This window comes from Dasypus novemcinctus, chromosome 1, assembly GCF_030445035.2.
Source record: "Dasypus novemcinctus isolate mDasNov1 chromosome 1, mDasNov1.1.hap2, whole genome shotgun sequence".
NCBI classification, from domain to species: Eukaryota; Metazoa; Chordata; class Mammalia; order Cingulata; family Dasypodidae; genus Dasypus; species Dasypus novemcinctus.
Window position 1 is genome coordinate 136,303,015 of NC_080673.1, and position 17,813 is coordinate 136,320,827.

Below are 17,813 nucleotides of genomic sequence, written 5' to 3' on the forward strand. Positions count from 1 at the left end.
CACAGAGGAGGCAGGGAACCCATTCTAAATGGATTTCTTGATTTTCAAGGAAAATCATATTTGGGTGTTATGCCTAATTTTTCTTTCCCAGTCTGTTGCAGAGCAATCCATGTCTATTGAGCTGGCCTGTAGTGCAAGAGATTGCCACCTGTTTAACACAGTGAAGCCAGTGATTTTTAAAGCATTAGGACAGCAGCAGAGTTGTAACACATACTCTTTAGTTCATTGGAGTCACACAGGACAAAGATTAACAAGGAGATGATGATGAACAATGCCTATCCAAAGGAACAGAGAATTTTTGTTACTGCAAGCAAGATAGCTCCATCCATCTGCCCCATGGGATATAAGTCCCCTTTCAATGAAAAACAGAGTGGGCATTACCATTCAAAAATCCTCAAGATTGGTGAATGAACAATGGACCAAAGTGGACTCTTTATTATTCTACTGTAGACTTATTATTATTCTAGCAATGGAAGAATTCTTATCATTGATGTAAAGGCAGTGGCCACCAGAGGTTCTGAGGAATGGGAGAGTGAAGAATATGGGTGATATTGGGGCAGTTTTTGGACATTGGAATTTTCCTGTATGACATTGCAGTGATGCATATAGGCCATTGTCCATTTTGTCATAACTTACAAAATTATGAGGGACAAAGTGTAAACTATAATGTAAACTGTAGCCCATAGTTAGTAGCAATGCTTCAGTATGGGTTCATCAATTTTAACAAATATACCACACTAATGAAAGATGTTATTAATGTGGGAAAGTTTGGGTGGAGGAGTGAGTGGGGCAAATAAGAATCCCTTATATTTTTTTATGTAACATTTATGTAATCGAAAGCTTCTTTAAATATACAAAATAATAATTTATGGAAAAAAAGAAGACAGGTAGGGTTTGTGTATGGAGCTTTGAACAAACTCTGAAAGCTGAATGTCAGCTGGGTTTTAAAGTTTAGAACACTGAACAACTCACCAGACCAGGTTATTGTGTGTCCTCAGTGAACTTTTTTTTTTTCATTTTAAAAATTTTATTCAAGTATATCATGCATTCATGAACATGCATGAACAAGTGTATAGTAAAAATTGTGAATTTACAAAACAATCATGCATATCATACACAACTCCTGTGCTTTACCCCATGATCAATACCTTGCATTGTTGTGGAACATTTGTTACAGATGATGAAAGCAAAACTTTTAGTAGTTATATCTAATCTACAAAGCCATAAACTCAGGTATAACTTAGGTAGATTAGACACAACTAGAGTGGACATTTAAACACAATGATCCCTGTGGTAGATGATGGACTGTGGTTTATAGTACAAATATAAGAATGGTCTTTGTTAAGTGAAAGAAACCAGGGACAACATACTACATATTGTTTGATTCTGTTTAGACAAAATGTAAATATAAATAAATTTGGACAGAATTAGATTAACAGTTATGTATGACTGGAGAAGGACCGAGGAATTGAGAGGTAACTCCTGAGGGGTAGGGGACTTTTCTTTTTGGAACAATGAAAATGTTCCAAAATTCATGGTGGTGATGAGTACACAACTCTGATTATATTAAAAGCCATTGATTGTACAGTTTGGGTGGATTATGTGAATATATCTCAATAAAATTACTTTAAAAATATGATTGAACCATCATAGTTCACAGCAGCATTCACTACATTAATAATCTTCCATTAATTTTAACAAAGGTATTGCTCCAATGCCAAGTGTCAATAGTAGGGTTATATAAGGGGTATGGAGTTTATCTTTTTGGAGCAATGAAAATTTGATTGTGGCGATGAAAGCACAACTCTCAGATTATACTGAGAACCATTGATTGTAAACTTTGAATGGAATATATGGTAAGTGAATAAAACTTTAAAAAATGTGATTGAAAATATTTTAAAATGATGAAAACAAAACATCTTGCATACTCTCAAAAGAATTATGTAAACATTTCTAAATGAAATAATGACAGAATATGGATTGTGCCTTAAAGTGTAATTTATTGAAAAGAAAAAACTCAAGTCACTGCACACATTTGAAAGGATGGCACTAACAGAAGTAACTAATTGAAGACTTTTTAAACAAAATTTCCATCAAAGAAAGTTTAATATTCTCTAATTAGGTGGCTTCCATAGTGCCCTGACATGACTAGAATTTGCACACAATCAACTAGGAAAATTTAGCTGAAGAAAAAGATGCTATCTAATACACATTAGAGAATGCACAAAAAGAGTGCCTTCAATTTGGGATTTTTGTATTTCAAAGAACAGTTGAAGTCTTCGAATAAGATGGTTTTATACGTAAAGAGCAATTAATAGCATGAGATTCAGTCACATCTGAAAATAGAAAGAAATATGTTGTTAGTTATATTTTATCTCTTATGATATAATACATTAGTCATTTGCTCTTAACCTAGTCTAGTTCACAATGATTGTGTCTTCCTATTACTGACATTTTTATTCATTGCTCCTGATTTTAAGTTTTAAAGAGAATTACTAAAAGGTATTTTTCTTTTGTAGTAACATGGAAGATATGGGAAGGCAATTAAAAGGTATCCATATAGGTCAGAACTTTGTCATTCATGGTGCTCTCTCTGTAGCAGGATCTACTGGAAGAGAAGTTTCCACTATTGGGCAGGAAAAACAATCAGAAACTCCAAAACTAGAGGAAGGTAATTAAAACAAATCTGTAGACATGTTCAAATGGTGTTGAGAGACCAGTTTAACTTTCTTACTAAGAATTTCCATTGCAGTGATCATAAAGAACAAAACCACTTGAGTTCATCAGGGACTCAAAGTCACATCTTCAAGGAAAATTGGTAACATCTGTACCATAATGATATAGAAGTTTATTATAAAAGTATGTGAAAGTTGTTATTTAACCACAGTATGATTATGAAATAAAGATTTCCAAATGTCTAAGCTAATTTAATAATTTTAAATATCTGTGTCCTTAAAAAGCTAAACTTGAGAGAGAAAAAGAAACTTCTGCAGCTTCTGTGAACTTTTTGTTGCACATAGTTCTTATATGAAGGTAGGTTCAATGATGTAATTTCCAAACTTACCAAGGGCCATATTGTGCAGTCCTCAGGAATTCACTTAATTCTTTGGAAAGAACAAAAACTATTAAAATCAGGTAGTGAAGACAGTCAGCAACACAATTTTACTAAATCAAGGAATAGAATAGCTCCTACTGAATATCTACTACTGTTCTCCTATACAAAGATTACTCTATTCAATTGCCTTCAGAGTTGTAAGAAATAGCATCATTACATTATTTCAAGTAAGCAGAAAGTTCAGGTATGAATTTAGGACCCTTGAAGGTCGAAATTCTGTGCCCTATTCTATACACAGTGTTCTTATGTATATGGTTGGTATAATCAAAAGGGAAGGCATTTGGAGTTTAGTAAAAGTGCAAGGGGGGATAAAGTTTAATTATGCCATAACTCTTTTATCATAGCTCTAAATTGGATTACTATGAGAGATTTTTCCTTACCTTCAGAATAAAACATTACCAATTTTCCACTTTGGAAAGTTCTAGTAAGAGGCACCAAGCATTGATTTTCTGTGCTTAGTCTAAAGCATTTCTTATAGTAATCTCTCTATTTTCTTTCTATTTCATTTGACAGAGCTTCTAAATAAAATTTAAATGAACTTACCACCAGTCTGATGGAGCAGTGCCAGTGATTTCAAAGTTCTCAGAGGCAATGGGTTTAGAAATTTCATGGATTCGAAGAGCCATGAATGGCATGGCATGATGAAGATAATACCAATAAGCAAAGGGATAGACATCAGGCTGGTAGAACAGCTGGAAAGGCTACAGACAATTGAAAAGACTGTATGAACAACCACTATTTTGAATCCATGAAAAGTAGAATCATTCATTCATTCCTGAATTGGCTATTAACTTCAGAAGAGATTACTCCACAAGAGTAAATGAGAAACCAAATTCTTCTCTATAGTGAACCATGACAAAGAAATTTGCAGAAGCTCTTTTAGGATATGATGAGTAAATTACTTCTGAGGTCACTACTCAATATTCAACTCCAAGAGCCTGCATTATATACACAGGTCCAATGACCACAGTCCAAAAGTATAGCATGAATTTCATTATTTTATTATTTATAAACTCATGAGCATTTGACTAGGAAGGATGTTTTGCTATTTGGACCTAAAATTTAAAGACATCAAAGTCAAAGGAAGAGCTCGCCCACTTAAGGAAAACTAAGATGGCTTTTGGAAAGGCCAATAATAGAATGAAAAATTTTCCAATTTCTAGCCCAGTGCTCCCTTCAAAGCATTATTTTTCTTTCTGAAAATTTGGAATATCTTTTGTTGGTCTATCATGACTTTTCACTTAAGGTTAGATTAACATAGAAACAATTGTAAATAACTATATATTTAAGATGAAGATATGTGCTCTTTTATGAAATTAGGGAAAAAAAAGAATTAAAACCAATATATCTGAAATTCTCTTTATTTAGATTTAAGAAGCATAATGAAATCAGCGTACCTGACGGTAGAAATGGGCCTGTTCCTTAGCAAAGGAAAAAAAAAGAAAATTGATTTACACCTTATTGAACAACATAGTAGGCTACATTGCTAAATTACTACCAAAAACTCCTGATTAAGAGCCAAGTACATATAGTTTTCTCTTTAGTTAGAATTGCAAGGAAAATTAAGGTCAATGGAAAATTGGAGCTCACATGAAATGAGTAAGTACATTTTGTCTTTGGTAAAAAAAAAGTGATTATAGAATTTCAGAAGTAATTGAGGGTAAAATCTGATGCTCAGTGAGGAACCATTTTTATAAAACTGATTGACAAGCCTGATGTTTGAATCTTTGGGAATGTTTTTTCTCCCTAGTCACAAAGAAAACTCTATGACTTTCTTTACATTCTTTAAAAAAAAATATCACCACCACCAGCCAAGAACCACTAGCCAAGAGCCACTGCATTAAAAATTATGACACATAAACATACTGCAAATATCAAGATATAGGAATTTGGAGAGGGAAGAAATTGATAGAACCACACAATTTCTCACAAATAAAAAAACCAAAGCTGAAAAAGAATGCAGAATTTGCTAAAGATTATATGACTCGGTGTCTGAGCTGTGATTTATAACCTAAGTTCTTTCTAGTATAATGAACTGTACAATAAGGTAAATTTTTGGATAACATGAATGGCCAGTTGGGATAGTCCTGACTTAAAAGTTGACTGGAGCTATTTTCACTCAAAGACTTCTATAGAATTCTTTCACCTTCCCTAGACAACAAGGTCTAAGCTTCTAAAGCAATATTGCAACAAGCACTGGAGAGTCCAAATTGGTCAACAGATTAATGTACTAACAGCACTAGTCTGTAATGAAATTAGCACAATATTTTGTCAAAAAATAGTGACCGTTCATAAACAGAGTTTGAGACAGTGTTGAAACACAGGGAATTACCTGATTTACTGCTCTCATAGACTTTCTCTGGAAAGAAAGAGATTCAGAGTTACATTTTTAAGACTGAAAAAATTTCAAAGATGGAAGCAACAAGTTAATTTGAAATATCTTCCCTTTTAGTCTTTGGGGAACTGCACCTTAACTTTGCCAATCACTTTTGTATAGGGACAACTTTTTTCCACAGACATAAGCAAGATCTTTATTAAACATATTTCATTAATCTTTACCAAATGGCAAGTAGTAGTCAGAGGGCTTTAGGCTTCATGATTGAAATTGCCTACTAGTCACAAGAATCAGAAATGTTATGGCAAAACATTTCTTAGTAATTGGTGACTGCCTTCAAAAAGCCAGAAGCTACAAAAACACTGCAGAATCAGTGGAACTTAGGGAAGGGAAGGAATCAGTATCTGTTACGTATTTTTTGATACATAATTTAACAGGAGAAAACTGAAAGTTACATGGTGTTGGGACAAAGGCACCTAGTATCTCCCCAGACTGTCTTCAACAGTGCATTAACTACTAAATTTCCAAAATACCTGGTCTTAAAAGGTCATGATAATAACCGAAGTTGAGATCCCTGAATATAAATTGGAGAATGACAAATTTATGGAAGGGTATAATATTAAGGAATGTCAAGAGTACATTAATTTCAATTAACTATGGAGACTAACATTTCATAGTAGTTGTAATTATAAATGTGATGCCCAGATCAGCTGAGAGAGACAGAATAAAATTAGCTCCCTTTCTAAATAGTCACAAGTAGTTCTCATATCATTTTATATTAGTCATTTTAGAAGGTTGGTAGTGAGAAATAATAGCTTGAAAAGGAAGAAATCTCTAAGAGTGTGAGGTTATTTAAAAGCAGAAACAATTCCACAGTAAATTTTGTGATATAGTAAGCAAAATACTACCAATTGGAAGTGGTTGTATTTGTTCACTCTGCTAAGTTTGTCTTGTATAAAAGGAATATTCTAAATTACTTAGAAACCCTCTAGTACAACATATTCATTTCACAATGCACTAAGACATCATCCATGAAACTTAAGTCATTTTCATTTTATCTTAGGGCAATTTCAATATAAAACATTATCAGATATGGGTGGTAGAAAACTTCATCTTTTTAAATATATTTCTATTAAAAGAATATATATCATAAAAACATGAAATAAATATTAAATTATTTTACATTTAATAAATAATCTTACCTGGTCATGGACAGCTTCCTAAGGAAGAGAAAGTAATTGGTTTTAGTAATTTTATTTTATTCATTTATTCAACATGCTAAGCACTGGGAATACAATATGAATTATAATGAGGAAGTTCCCTACGGTTCTCATAAATGTGCAGCTTACAGCCTAGCTATGTATTAGCTAAGGCAATAAAATTTAGGCAATTTTTAAAATCTGTAACTATGTATTCCAGTGGGTTGCTGGCATATTTAAACTTGAGTAACATTTCGGGTTTAAGTGAAATCCATTGATTTCCTACATTGATTAAAAATACGGAAAATTTTGCTAAATTAGAACAAGGCATTTTTTCTAAAGTTCTGGGTGAGTCAAGTTTATTTGGGGAAACTAAAAAATTTTTGTCCTCCCAATTGAAAGACTTCTATGACTCAAGGACCAAAGCTCAATAGAGATAAAAGGGTTGTACTGCCTGATCTCTTCTTAATCTATATACTCAGAATAGCTTGACAATACTGATATTCAAACTCACACATTGATGAAAGCTCTTAAAGCTGTCAGAACCTTATGAGTACTGAAAAATGCAGACTTGTGTGGGAGAGGAATGAACATTCTGGGCTTGGTACAAGCCAGACACAGTTCTAACTGAGTAGGAGAAGGCTCACATTTCATCCTCAACACGAGGACTAATTTCCATTTCACAAAGAAGAAACAGAGGTTCAGGGGCAATTAGATCAACTTGTTCATTCTCTCAGAGTAGACAGAAGCAATTCTAATGTTTCGTTGCCCTGATTCCTTCTAGAGTGAAGACTGTTCCCTTAAATACAAACTTTGACATCTGTGCTCTCATGGAAAACCATATTTATGAAATCCCCAACCAGAAAAAAGTTTGAGAAAAAACACATGAAAAGTTCTGGAATACGGGGAGGGTTAAAAGGACTTCATACAGTGCTCGCTTCGGCAGCACATATACTAAAAAAGGATTTCATACAGAATGCAGTCAAAATAAGTTTCTCTCCTGATTAGCAATTACGGATGATAAACAACTTTAGGCATATAGAAACTGGATCAACATATGACTAAATCAACAAGGGTTAAATAAATTCTTGTGAAAATGAATCAAATAGATTTTTTTTCAAATGAGCCCATTTAAAAATGTGCTAATTCTGCAGTGAAATGATATTGTTTAATAAATAAAATATTACCTGTTGGAGTTGTTTATATTTGTTCCATTTAAGAATTTGTTCCTATTTAAGAGGAAAAACAATGGATATAATTCAGTCCAGTTATTCCTACTTTAGTGCTATCTCCACCACAAATAATTTGAGCTGATTTAATTACAATTGCTTTATAGTGTTTAATATTTGTCACTTGAAAATTCAGGTGATAGATTTAGCATAGACTAACATCACATGCTGGTAAAAGTCAAAAGAATTTTGATTCAAACTGAAGTTTGGACAAATCTGTAGGTTGCCACACAAATACTACTTTATTCAAATTCAAAAAGGGACTGTAACATACAAAAATATACAACTGAAAGCATATATTAGATAACAAGGGTAAAAAGTAGAGTTAATAGTTTTACTTTAAAAGAGGAAAGAGCTAAAAAAAATAGAAGATATTAAGAAAGAAAAATAATTTTTAAAACATTCTTATTCATTACTTTGCACAATTGGACCTAGTGAACTTTCAATAAAATTTTACCAGATTGAGTCCATAGAGCTCTTCCTGTGGAATGTGCTTCTGCTAAAAAAAAAAAAAAATTGTATATTTATGTGTAATATTTAAGTAGATTTTTTAAATAGGAAAATGATAAAATAAAAATGATTTTAAAAATAACAAAATACAAAAAATTTTTAAAGTTTGAAATAAAAAATATTTAAACTTTAAAAGTATTTTTCATTATATCTTTCATCAGTGTAAGATCTGTTGTCTTATATGTACAGTGACATTTGCATCTGTTTATTTGCCCAATGTCTAGAATCCTGCCCCAGACATAACGTGTCCTGCATGCTCCCCACATCGACCAATGTTTAAGTAGATTTTAAAAACACTGGATAAAATATTTTAATTTAGGAAATATATCTCACCTCAGTGCTACTGGGAATGACTTCCTTTAAAAAATAAAAACATGCAGATTTAGTTTTATGACATAGATTTACAGCTAAGAATACTAAAGAGACATTGCTGAAATTCCATAAATTCCAGAATAAACAAAATCAATAATGAGGTATGCTAAATTCAGTGTTATCTTTCCTTTCTCACTGCTTCACCAGGTGGTTGCTCAAGGAAGGTAGCTATAAAATGATCACATTTACTGAATTAGCAGAGCCCCAGTTAAATGTCTTCATTTTGATAACTTGGTCTAAGATCTTCCCAAAGCAAAGGGAAGACCGCATCACTTTCTATGTTTGGTACCTGTAGCAGTGTGATATTATTGATGAATTCCAAAAATAAATATTGAGTTATGTTTGTAAACTGATCTTTTAATCTAGGCATATTAGGTTATATTGGATTCAGAGGTTTACTTGATTAAGTAATTACGTAAATCTCTTATGCCAGTAGGGTGTTGAGTCCCCACCCTAGGGTGTGTGTGGGTGGGGACTCACAGATAAAAGGCATGGCAAAGGACAGAGTTAAAGGTTCTTAATGTTGGAGTTGGATGCTGAAGCTGGAACCCTGGGAAGAGAGGAACCCTAAGTCCAGAGAGAAGACCTGGGAAGAGAGGAACCCATGATGCTGAACCCTGTCAGGTGTCGACAGCCATCTTGGTCCAACATGTGGAAATAGACTTTGGTGAGGGAAGTAATTTATGCTTTATGGTCTGGTATCTGTAAGCTCCTATCCCAAATAAATACCCTTTATAAAAACCAACTGATTTCTGGTATTTTGCATCAGCACTCCTTTGGCTAACTAATACATTACCTTTCTCTAGATTAACAAGAGGTAAAAGGTAAACAGTAAATCAAGGATTCCAGTGTCTGACTAACTAAAATTGGCTAATTCTACACAAAATAAAAATTGTTTCATTTGCTTAGAAGCGTAATTCTTAAGATCTCTCAAAATCTGGGAAAAGAAAATTTTAGAAAAAAAAAGTTGGATACTTTAGATGGCCAGACGGAATCCTTTGCTCAGAAACAATATTGTGACAAACAGTTGCTTATGTCCTTTCTTTCTTCCTTACATGGCACTATATATACTACAGGATATGTAACTATTATAGCACAACAAATTTTCATAAACATTGTTTCCCAGCTGATATAAAATCAACACCATTTACCTCACTTGAACTGCTTCCAGACTTTTTCTGCTAAAAGAAACAAAACTAGTGTTAGTAACCCAGACATCTTTAGAATTGGAAGAACACTAGTACATGCTTTTATACGGAGATGCTTACTGCCCCTGGGGATGTCAGAATTAAAACTCGTGGCATGATAAGCTTCAGGGACGATTGTTGTTTTAGGGTGAGTATGTGTGTCAATTTTTACCTGAAAAATGTGGAAGTCAATAACTCAAAAACATATTTATCAAAAACAGGTACATCATTGAGCAGAATTAAAAATTGATATGGATTTTTGTGATAAAAATAAAAGGACAAGCCATGTTGGGTTGGGCTATCCAGTGTAAATTTTACTAGAATGGAAGTGCCTTACCTCAGCATCTGCAATGGCATGTTCCTTTAGGAAGAAAATTGATTTTAAGTTTTCATGACAAAGAGTCAAATGAAAAATAATAAGTAAATAAGTGCCAAATAGAAGATCTAAGCAATATCCCATAAGGAAAACAAAAAAGCCTGCTTTGGCCTGAGGTAACAGACTTTACTTCCCTAATCAGAGTTTAATAAAAACCATTTTGAATTTTTCTATGTATTAGAAAATGAAAGTAAGCAAGCTTCTATTTTCCTTTACCGAGTCTAACTTTTTTTAATAACTTGACTTTTGGATATAAAACAAAATACTTGGATTAAAGATAAGGTGGTAAATAAAGTGCACCACAGGAGAACATTGGTTCAATGGTGCATAAAATATTTAGGCAAAACGGATTTTCTCCACCCAGTTAATTGTGTTTTATTTTCATTATCATAGTATTATAAAGGGAACTAACATTTCCCATAGACTTTAAACTCATAACAGTTATCTTAATTTTCCTTTAGAAGTTCATTTATTCTTTTGGGTAGGACACATAAATGTGTTTTATGTATTTCTTTCCCTATACGAAGTTTTAAAAAGGGTCTTACTTCACTTAATTCCTTCCTGGTGGCCTGAAAAAAATAAAATATAAATAAATAAACAGAGGTACAAAGAACTGTTAAAGGATATAAAATTTTTATCTAAGTGCTATACAGTTTCTCAATACCAAATCTGTTTGAAAACTAATCAACAACCAGGTAAAAAAATTATATGTAATTATATGTGATACATGCATACAATGGAATTATATGTAGTATATGCATACAATTGAATTATTCAGCCATAAGGAATGCTACAAAGTGGATGAGCCATGAAGACATCACGGTGAGTAAAATAAGCCTGACACACAAGGGCAAGTATTGTATAATCTCATACAGTATTGAGTAATGAGGGTTAATGCTTAATTGGTAGCACTTTCCTATTTGGGATCGTGGAAAAGTTTTGGTAATTGATGAAGGTGGTGGTAGCACAACATTGTTAATTTAATTAACTTCACTGAATTGTAAATATGAAAGTGGTTAAAAACGGGAAATGTTATGATGTATCTTACCACAATAAAAATTTTAAAAAATATGTTAAGTAATCAAGGAATGTAAAACATTCTTAAAGCAGATATACGTTTTATATAATACCTTTAGTTAAGGGTTTTTTTCAGCTTTGGTATTAAGTGCGAAAAAAATGATTCCATAACTGCTTTTTACTAATGCTTTGTCTCCTTGTAGCTACACAATAAACCAGTAACCATTAATACTCTTAGCAGAATTTGTCATTTTGAAAGTATAACTGAAAGTTTAAGGAAAGGATAAATTCCATAAGAAAAAAATTATTTGCTAAATACAAATTTTTTTGACAAGACTGTTTTGCCATACTAAGAAAATTTTAGATACCTTGAATTCATCGCTCCCTTTTTCTCTCAGAAGTTCTCTCTGCTAAAACAATAAAACGTAGCTTGTAAAATATTTTAAAAGGGCAAACATTTAAATTAGTTTAACTTTCATTGATAGTACCTACCCTGATCTGTTCATTGCTGTATTCCTTAGGATGCAAAGAGAAAAAAAATTAGTGAAAAGGACATAAATGAGAAAAACATACCTTGTGTTTTGCTAGCACAAATCCAAAATTGGATATATTTTTGTGACTCTAGTAATTTCTCTTGTTATATCACTTCATCACATGTTGCTACACTATATGTAAAGTAGTATATTTAAAGTATGTAAATGTACTTAAAAGTTTTAAAATCTTGTTTCAATATATTTTGTTATTATGGATTGTTATATTTGACATTGTTTTATTTAAGTTTCTAAATTCTGTTGATTGAATTTTTCTGTTTCAATAAGCCTACTTGATTTACAGGAAAGGGCAGTGAAGAATTGGTGCATTTGCTTCCCTGTGGTAACTCTGTAGCATCGCCTATGGCCGGGGTTCTTAACCTTTTTTGTCCCATGGATCCCTTTGCCTGTCAGGTGAAAACCACAGACTCCTTACTAAGTCCATACTATACTGTGTATTATTTAATAAATATATCATACCTGCATCGACATGCCCCACAAGAATAATGTTTTTTTTAAATTTCAATTCAAGCTCACAGACCCCTTGTTAAGAACCCCTACCTTATGGAAACCTGCTTATCTCTCTTACCTCTCTCTGGATAGGCTATAAAAAGAAAAGAAAAGAAAAAGTCAGACATGGTTGGGTTTCCTATCTTTATCCAAAACAATGGTCTTGAGCAGAAAGTCCAGGGTTCTAGCTGACACTGAAGTTGTGAAACTATAGAAAACACACGTGCATTACTTGTACAAAGGACATTCCATTTTAAGGAGCATGGAAATTGTAAACTTCTGCATGGATCATACAAATGTAAGAAAAAGTGTTTTACAAAGAGTCAAATGTACATATACATATTAAGATTTAAAGCAGCTCTTTAATATTTGTATATGTAGTTTCAATATCCTTTATGGGTGGCAGAATAAAGGGAAAGGTTGAGCAAGTCAAATCAATAAATCATATTTATAAACAAAAATTCATTTTCCCTGAATATGTGTGTTTATCTTTTAAGTAAAATAAGTATAATAATTAGAGTAAATAAATAAAACTTACCAAAACAAAGTTGGGAAGCTTTCTTTCTTTGAGGATTTCCTGTTGAAATTAAATTATGAATTATAAAAATTAAGATGTTACCAAAATTTAACATGTGTTTTCATTTGAACACAATTCTCCATTTAAGTAGATAAACCAGCAAATTTATTTGTAAGAAAAAAATTAGTTTTAGTTTTATGATCTAATTTTAACATGTAAAGGGTACACCTTAATTGATTCCTTCTTCACTAGACCTAGAGATTTAATAACTCTTTATTAGATATTTTAATAAAAATATAAAAATATCTAAAGAAATTAGAGATTTAAACAAAATAGAAAGCTTAGTCCAGCTACCTGAGTAGGATCTGGATATTCAAACTTCAGCATAGATATCTGAGAGAGGTGGGGGGAGAAAAAAAACTTGTATCTCTCTTAAGTATAGCTTACCTCACTGCTGTCCAGTTCATTCTGCAAAGGAAAAAAATCGTGTCAATTACTGGACAGCGTGGTGGATCAATGGCTGTTGTAGAGGGTGTGCTAGAGATGGTATTTAAAATTCAAGTTAAATTTGTAAAATGAGACCAAATTTTAAATCACATATTTAATTGCAGGAACGCAAGAATTTATTAATATAAAGCATGTCAACATATCCTGCTTAATAATGAATACTTCTCTTGTAAAATAATTACTTTTTGTACCATGGATATTATGTTAAGTCTACACACCCTCCACTTTAAAGGTTTGTGAAAAAAACAACATGAAGTCAGTACTTGAATTGAAGAAATTATAGTTCAGTGAATGTGAAACTGGATACTTATGGAGAAGGGAGGAACAGGTTTGGAGTCCATGTGCTCTCAATATATCACTGAAGTTCTACAGTTAGAGGGAGTTGTTAGAACACAAATACTCACTTTACTCAATTCTGGATATCTAAATGAAAATTTCTGTAAAAACAAAGTATGAATTGTAAAACAAAAAGTAGCAATCAAAATGACAAAACCAAAACAAAATACAAGTAATAGTACAAATGCTAGCATCATTACAAGGTGAATAATTTAATAGATAAATTTGTAAAAGAACATGTTTCCCTGGGTGTAAAAGAAAAAAAACAACATAATTTTATGAACAAATATCAGAAGAAGATATGTTATTTCCTTTCTTTAGAATATGGCAGAAAATTGAGAAAACTATGTACAAGGCATAAAACAGGGTGACTCATGGAAAAATACACCAAATGTAAGCTGTGGACTATAGTTAGCAGTAATAATTGATTATGTTCTTTCATCATTTCTTACAAACATTCCACAACAATGCAAGATGTTGGTGGCGGGGTGATGTATAGTAATCCTGTATGTTATGCACAATTGCTTTGTAAACTCACAACTTCTTTAAAAAAAAAAGAAAAAAAAATCTGAACCAACTTAGAAAATGTTATGAAAAGCCTGATAGTCTAAGAAAATATTAGCAAGAAAAAAAGGGGATGTTGGTGAAGTTATAATTTCTTATTCATAGAATTGTGCATAGATTTTGTTTGTTTTTTCAGGTGAAAGATAAATTACCCCTAAGCAAAACTTATTTCAAAGTTATGTGTAATGTGTGCATTCATCTGAAAAAATATGAAGAATATATATGTTATTAATAAATGGCTGTATTAGGGAAATGTTTTGGGTAATTATAGGTATTTTCAATTTCATTATTTTTCTGTATTTTTGTCTGATATTTTTTGGAATTTATTTTGTAATGTACATTCTTTAATGATAACAAAAGCAAATGTGATTTTTAAAGACTACATTATTTAAACGCTTCTGTGTAATGAAAAACTGAAAAATCACTAACTTCAACTTTAAGACAATATACAGGTATTGTACAATTAAAAAAAATTCCTAAGTTACTTGGAAAACAGAATTTCACATTATTTACTGTTCTGAACCTGATACATGATAACTCTAAAGGTTATTTTAAACCAAAGTTTAGGAAAATGTATACTTTCTATTGAATGTAACCTGGACTTTATTTTAAATCAATTAAATTGCATACAGATTCATCTCAATTTTGTCTATGGTAACAAAATTAAGTTATTAAATGATTACATTTTAAAAAAGTGTGTTTGCTTTGTAATAAGGGTATAGAAACTCTTTTCTGAGAGTCTTTTATCCATTTCATCTGTGAAAGGCCAAGACAAGAACAACTTCAATGGCATGTGTTTGAGGAACCTGAATCCTTGTTTGGTTAACTTGCCAAAAGAAGCCCACATTTCTTTTTGTTAAGGCTTAGAGTGTAGCATAAACATAAGGCTATGTTGATGAGTGACATTCTGCCTTATCCAAAGGGAGACTCAGAATAAGAGCCCCATCAATGTCAACAATATCTGAAATCACCATTTTATGTGAATAATTTTTTTCTAGTTAGGCCCTTGTTTATTCCTTTTGCTTTCATTAGCTACATAAAACAAGGGAAAAGAATAACTTTGCTTTTCCTGATTATCCGTATAAATACAAACGCTATTTTTTGAGGTTATTTTAATTTGCATTATCTAATTTCTGTCTGTAGTAACCACAATAAATTGATCTATGTTTCATCAGAATCAGCCCAGTTTTCTATTCCTCAGGAAATAGGTTGACACAAGTCATCTCCAATAAAGTTTTAACAGGTTATTAAAATAAGATACAATGGAATATATGGCTTTGTTAAATTTGGTAAGGAAACGTTGGGCATTAATTCTATGTCCAGAAATATGTTAAATCTTTAGTCGATTCAGGGAAAGAGCTTAATCTCATTCCTTGATACTATTATATCACGCAACACTGTCTTTTTTTGTCTTTTTTTCAATTGGAGGATGATTATAGTGCAAGTCAGATATTTATTCAGTTAAGGCTTTCAATGAGCTGCACAATGATGATTATATAATAAAGTTCTTACATTTTTGTCAAGAATAATAATTAGAATTCATTCAGTGTTTCAAGATTATTCTCAGAAGTCAACACTTGATGAGGTAGCAGGTCATTTCATAGATTCTAGAACCATCTAAATTCTTTAGGTACTTACAGGCCTAGCAAGGGCAACGGCCACAAGGCAGGTGAGGATGAGAAGCTTCATGTTTCTCACGACCTATCAAAATGGCCAAAAACAAAGAGGTGTAATAATAAATTTTTTTCATTGGAAAAAAATGCTCACTTTTCCAACAAAGGAGCAAATTATGATAATAGGTTCTTTTAGGAAGCAGTATTTTTATAAATTTATGATTTTTAATTTTGCAGCTCAATATAAACATTATATCATTCTAGTTATCTTGCTTAACTCTCATATTATTAAGAAATACCAATTTCATACCAACATTTTAATTGTTTTTGTTCACTAAAATTCAAAAATTAAACTGTAAAATTGCTCTTAGATCAGACTCGTCAAAGTGGGTAATAAATTATAATTCACTGAGAACTGGCATTGAATTTTAACTAATTGTGAACATATGTTTCTTCTTTAAACTTTTTGAGAGCATCCTGGCCTTGGTGAAAATGCTCTCAGTGCATCATGTGTTTTTAACCTTCACCAGTTACTTTTTAAAAGATTTTGACTATTCAAGTTTTGCTACCTCGGAATATTTATGACATGACTATGATGATTGACTTAGACGTCATCATTAGACTGAGACGTCTTGTTAAGGCTAATTTGCAGAATTCCATCAAGTTGCAAGAGCTCCAGAAACAGACCTTAATCTGTGCTGGAAAAATGCTTCCAAATGAAAATCAAGTTTAACATTTTTTCATATCTTATTCAACAAGCTAATTCTGACATACTATATACATTCTCCTTCAGTTTACAACCTGTAGAATCAAATGCATTAGCTAAGAAGGACTATTTCTAAGCCCAAAATGAATTTACAAGCTTTATCCATTCAAAAAGACCAAATATTAACTTTCTTTACAACGGTAGCTATCTATAATTGTCTATCATAGTGAAATTTTATGCAACTAACAAATCCCAGACATGGAACAAAAAACGGTATTGAAATATTCTGCAAGAAATGATCTTAACTATAATAAAAGATCAGAAATAATTTTGCATAACAACTTTCCATAGAAGTGGGCAAAAATAATTCAAATCATCTTACCCAACTCCCTCTTGAAATTATGTATATACCATTTCAATGTGAGATTTTAGTTATAAAATCATAAATGATTTGGTCTTTAAAAGACTATATTCACTTATCACTTAAAGTTTGAGATGGTATTAGTATTTGTAAATGCATACTTAAGCTGCCAATATATCCTAAGATGGTGTCAACATTAGTCAGCACAGAAAAATTATAAATACATTTTAATGCATGGTGGAAGATTAGCCTATGTAACCATAGTAATCTGCCATACAGTACCTTGAACCTAAGGCTGAGAAGCAAGCTGGTTGAAGATCAAGGTTGTGGCAGATGTGCTTCATTCATACCTACTTAAACTTAGTGATGAGGAAATGCAAATTTTGTGGTTCATTTCAACCAATAGATTTATTTGAATTCTAAGAATTCTCCCAATAGGAAATTAATTTTCTTCTAAGTTCCTCTCCTAAGAAATTGTTTTTCAACAAGGAAGTGATTCATACTCTGATAACAGATTATACAGGAAATTGAGTGGTATTCAAAATTAAAATACAAAAATTTATGAATGTGAGAACTTCATACAATACTCTAGGGACAAGGATCAATGTCCTCTTTGAATCAGGTATTGAAGAAGACTAATTAGGTTTGACTTCTTAAAAATAAATCCATCTTATTATTGCACAATATAAGTTCACTATAATTTGAGAAAACCTGGTTTTACATGTTGATTGTGGATCTGTGCAATACCCAAGTCCCTCAGGATTTTAATAAAAATTTATTTCCTTTATCTTGATCATTTTCCATTTGCTTTTATTTTTTAATTAGTTTT

At 31.9% G+C, this 17,813-nt stretch overlaps 1 protein-coding gene across 1 annotated transcript; it reads right to left on the reverse strand.

Moving 5' to 3' along the window:
- Nucleotides 1-1,980: 1,980 nt before the first annotated feature.
- On the reverse strand, nucleotides 1,981-17,295 carry CSN1S1 (casein alpha s1). The gene is made up of 20 exons (XM_023584409.3): nucleotides 17,267-17,295; nucleotides 15,943-16,005; nucleotides 13,809-13,841; nucleotides 13,345-13,365; nucleotides 12,919-12,957; nucleotides 12,460-12,474; nucleotides 11,833-11,856; nucleotides 11,709-11,750; nucleotides 10,869-10,892; nucleotides 10,285-10,308; nucleotides 9,912-9,941; nucleotides 8,722-8,745; nucleotides 8,336-8,377; nucleotides 7,837-7,878; nucleotides 6,653-6,670; nucleotides 5,448-5,474; nucleotides 4,513-4,536; nucleotides 3,659-3,816; nucleotides 3,065-3,104; nucleotides 1,981-2,336 (listed from the first exon to the last, which is right to left on the reverse strand). Coding segments are annotated over exons 2-19 (639 nt in total). The 5' UTR covers nucleotides 15,994-16,005; nucleotides 17,267-17,295; the 3' UTR covers nucleotides 1,981-2,336; nucleotides 3,065-3,103.
- Nucleotides 17,296-17,813: the final 518 nt, after the last annotated feature.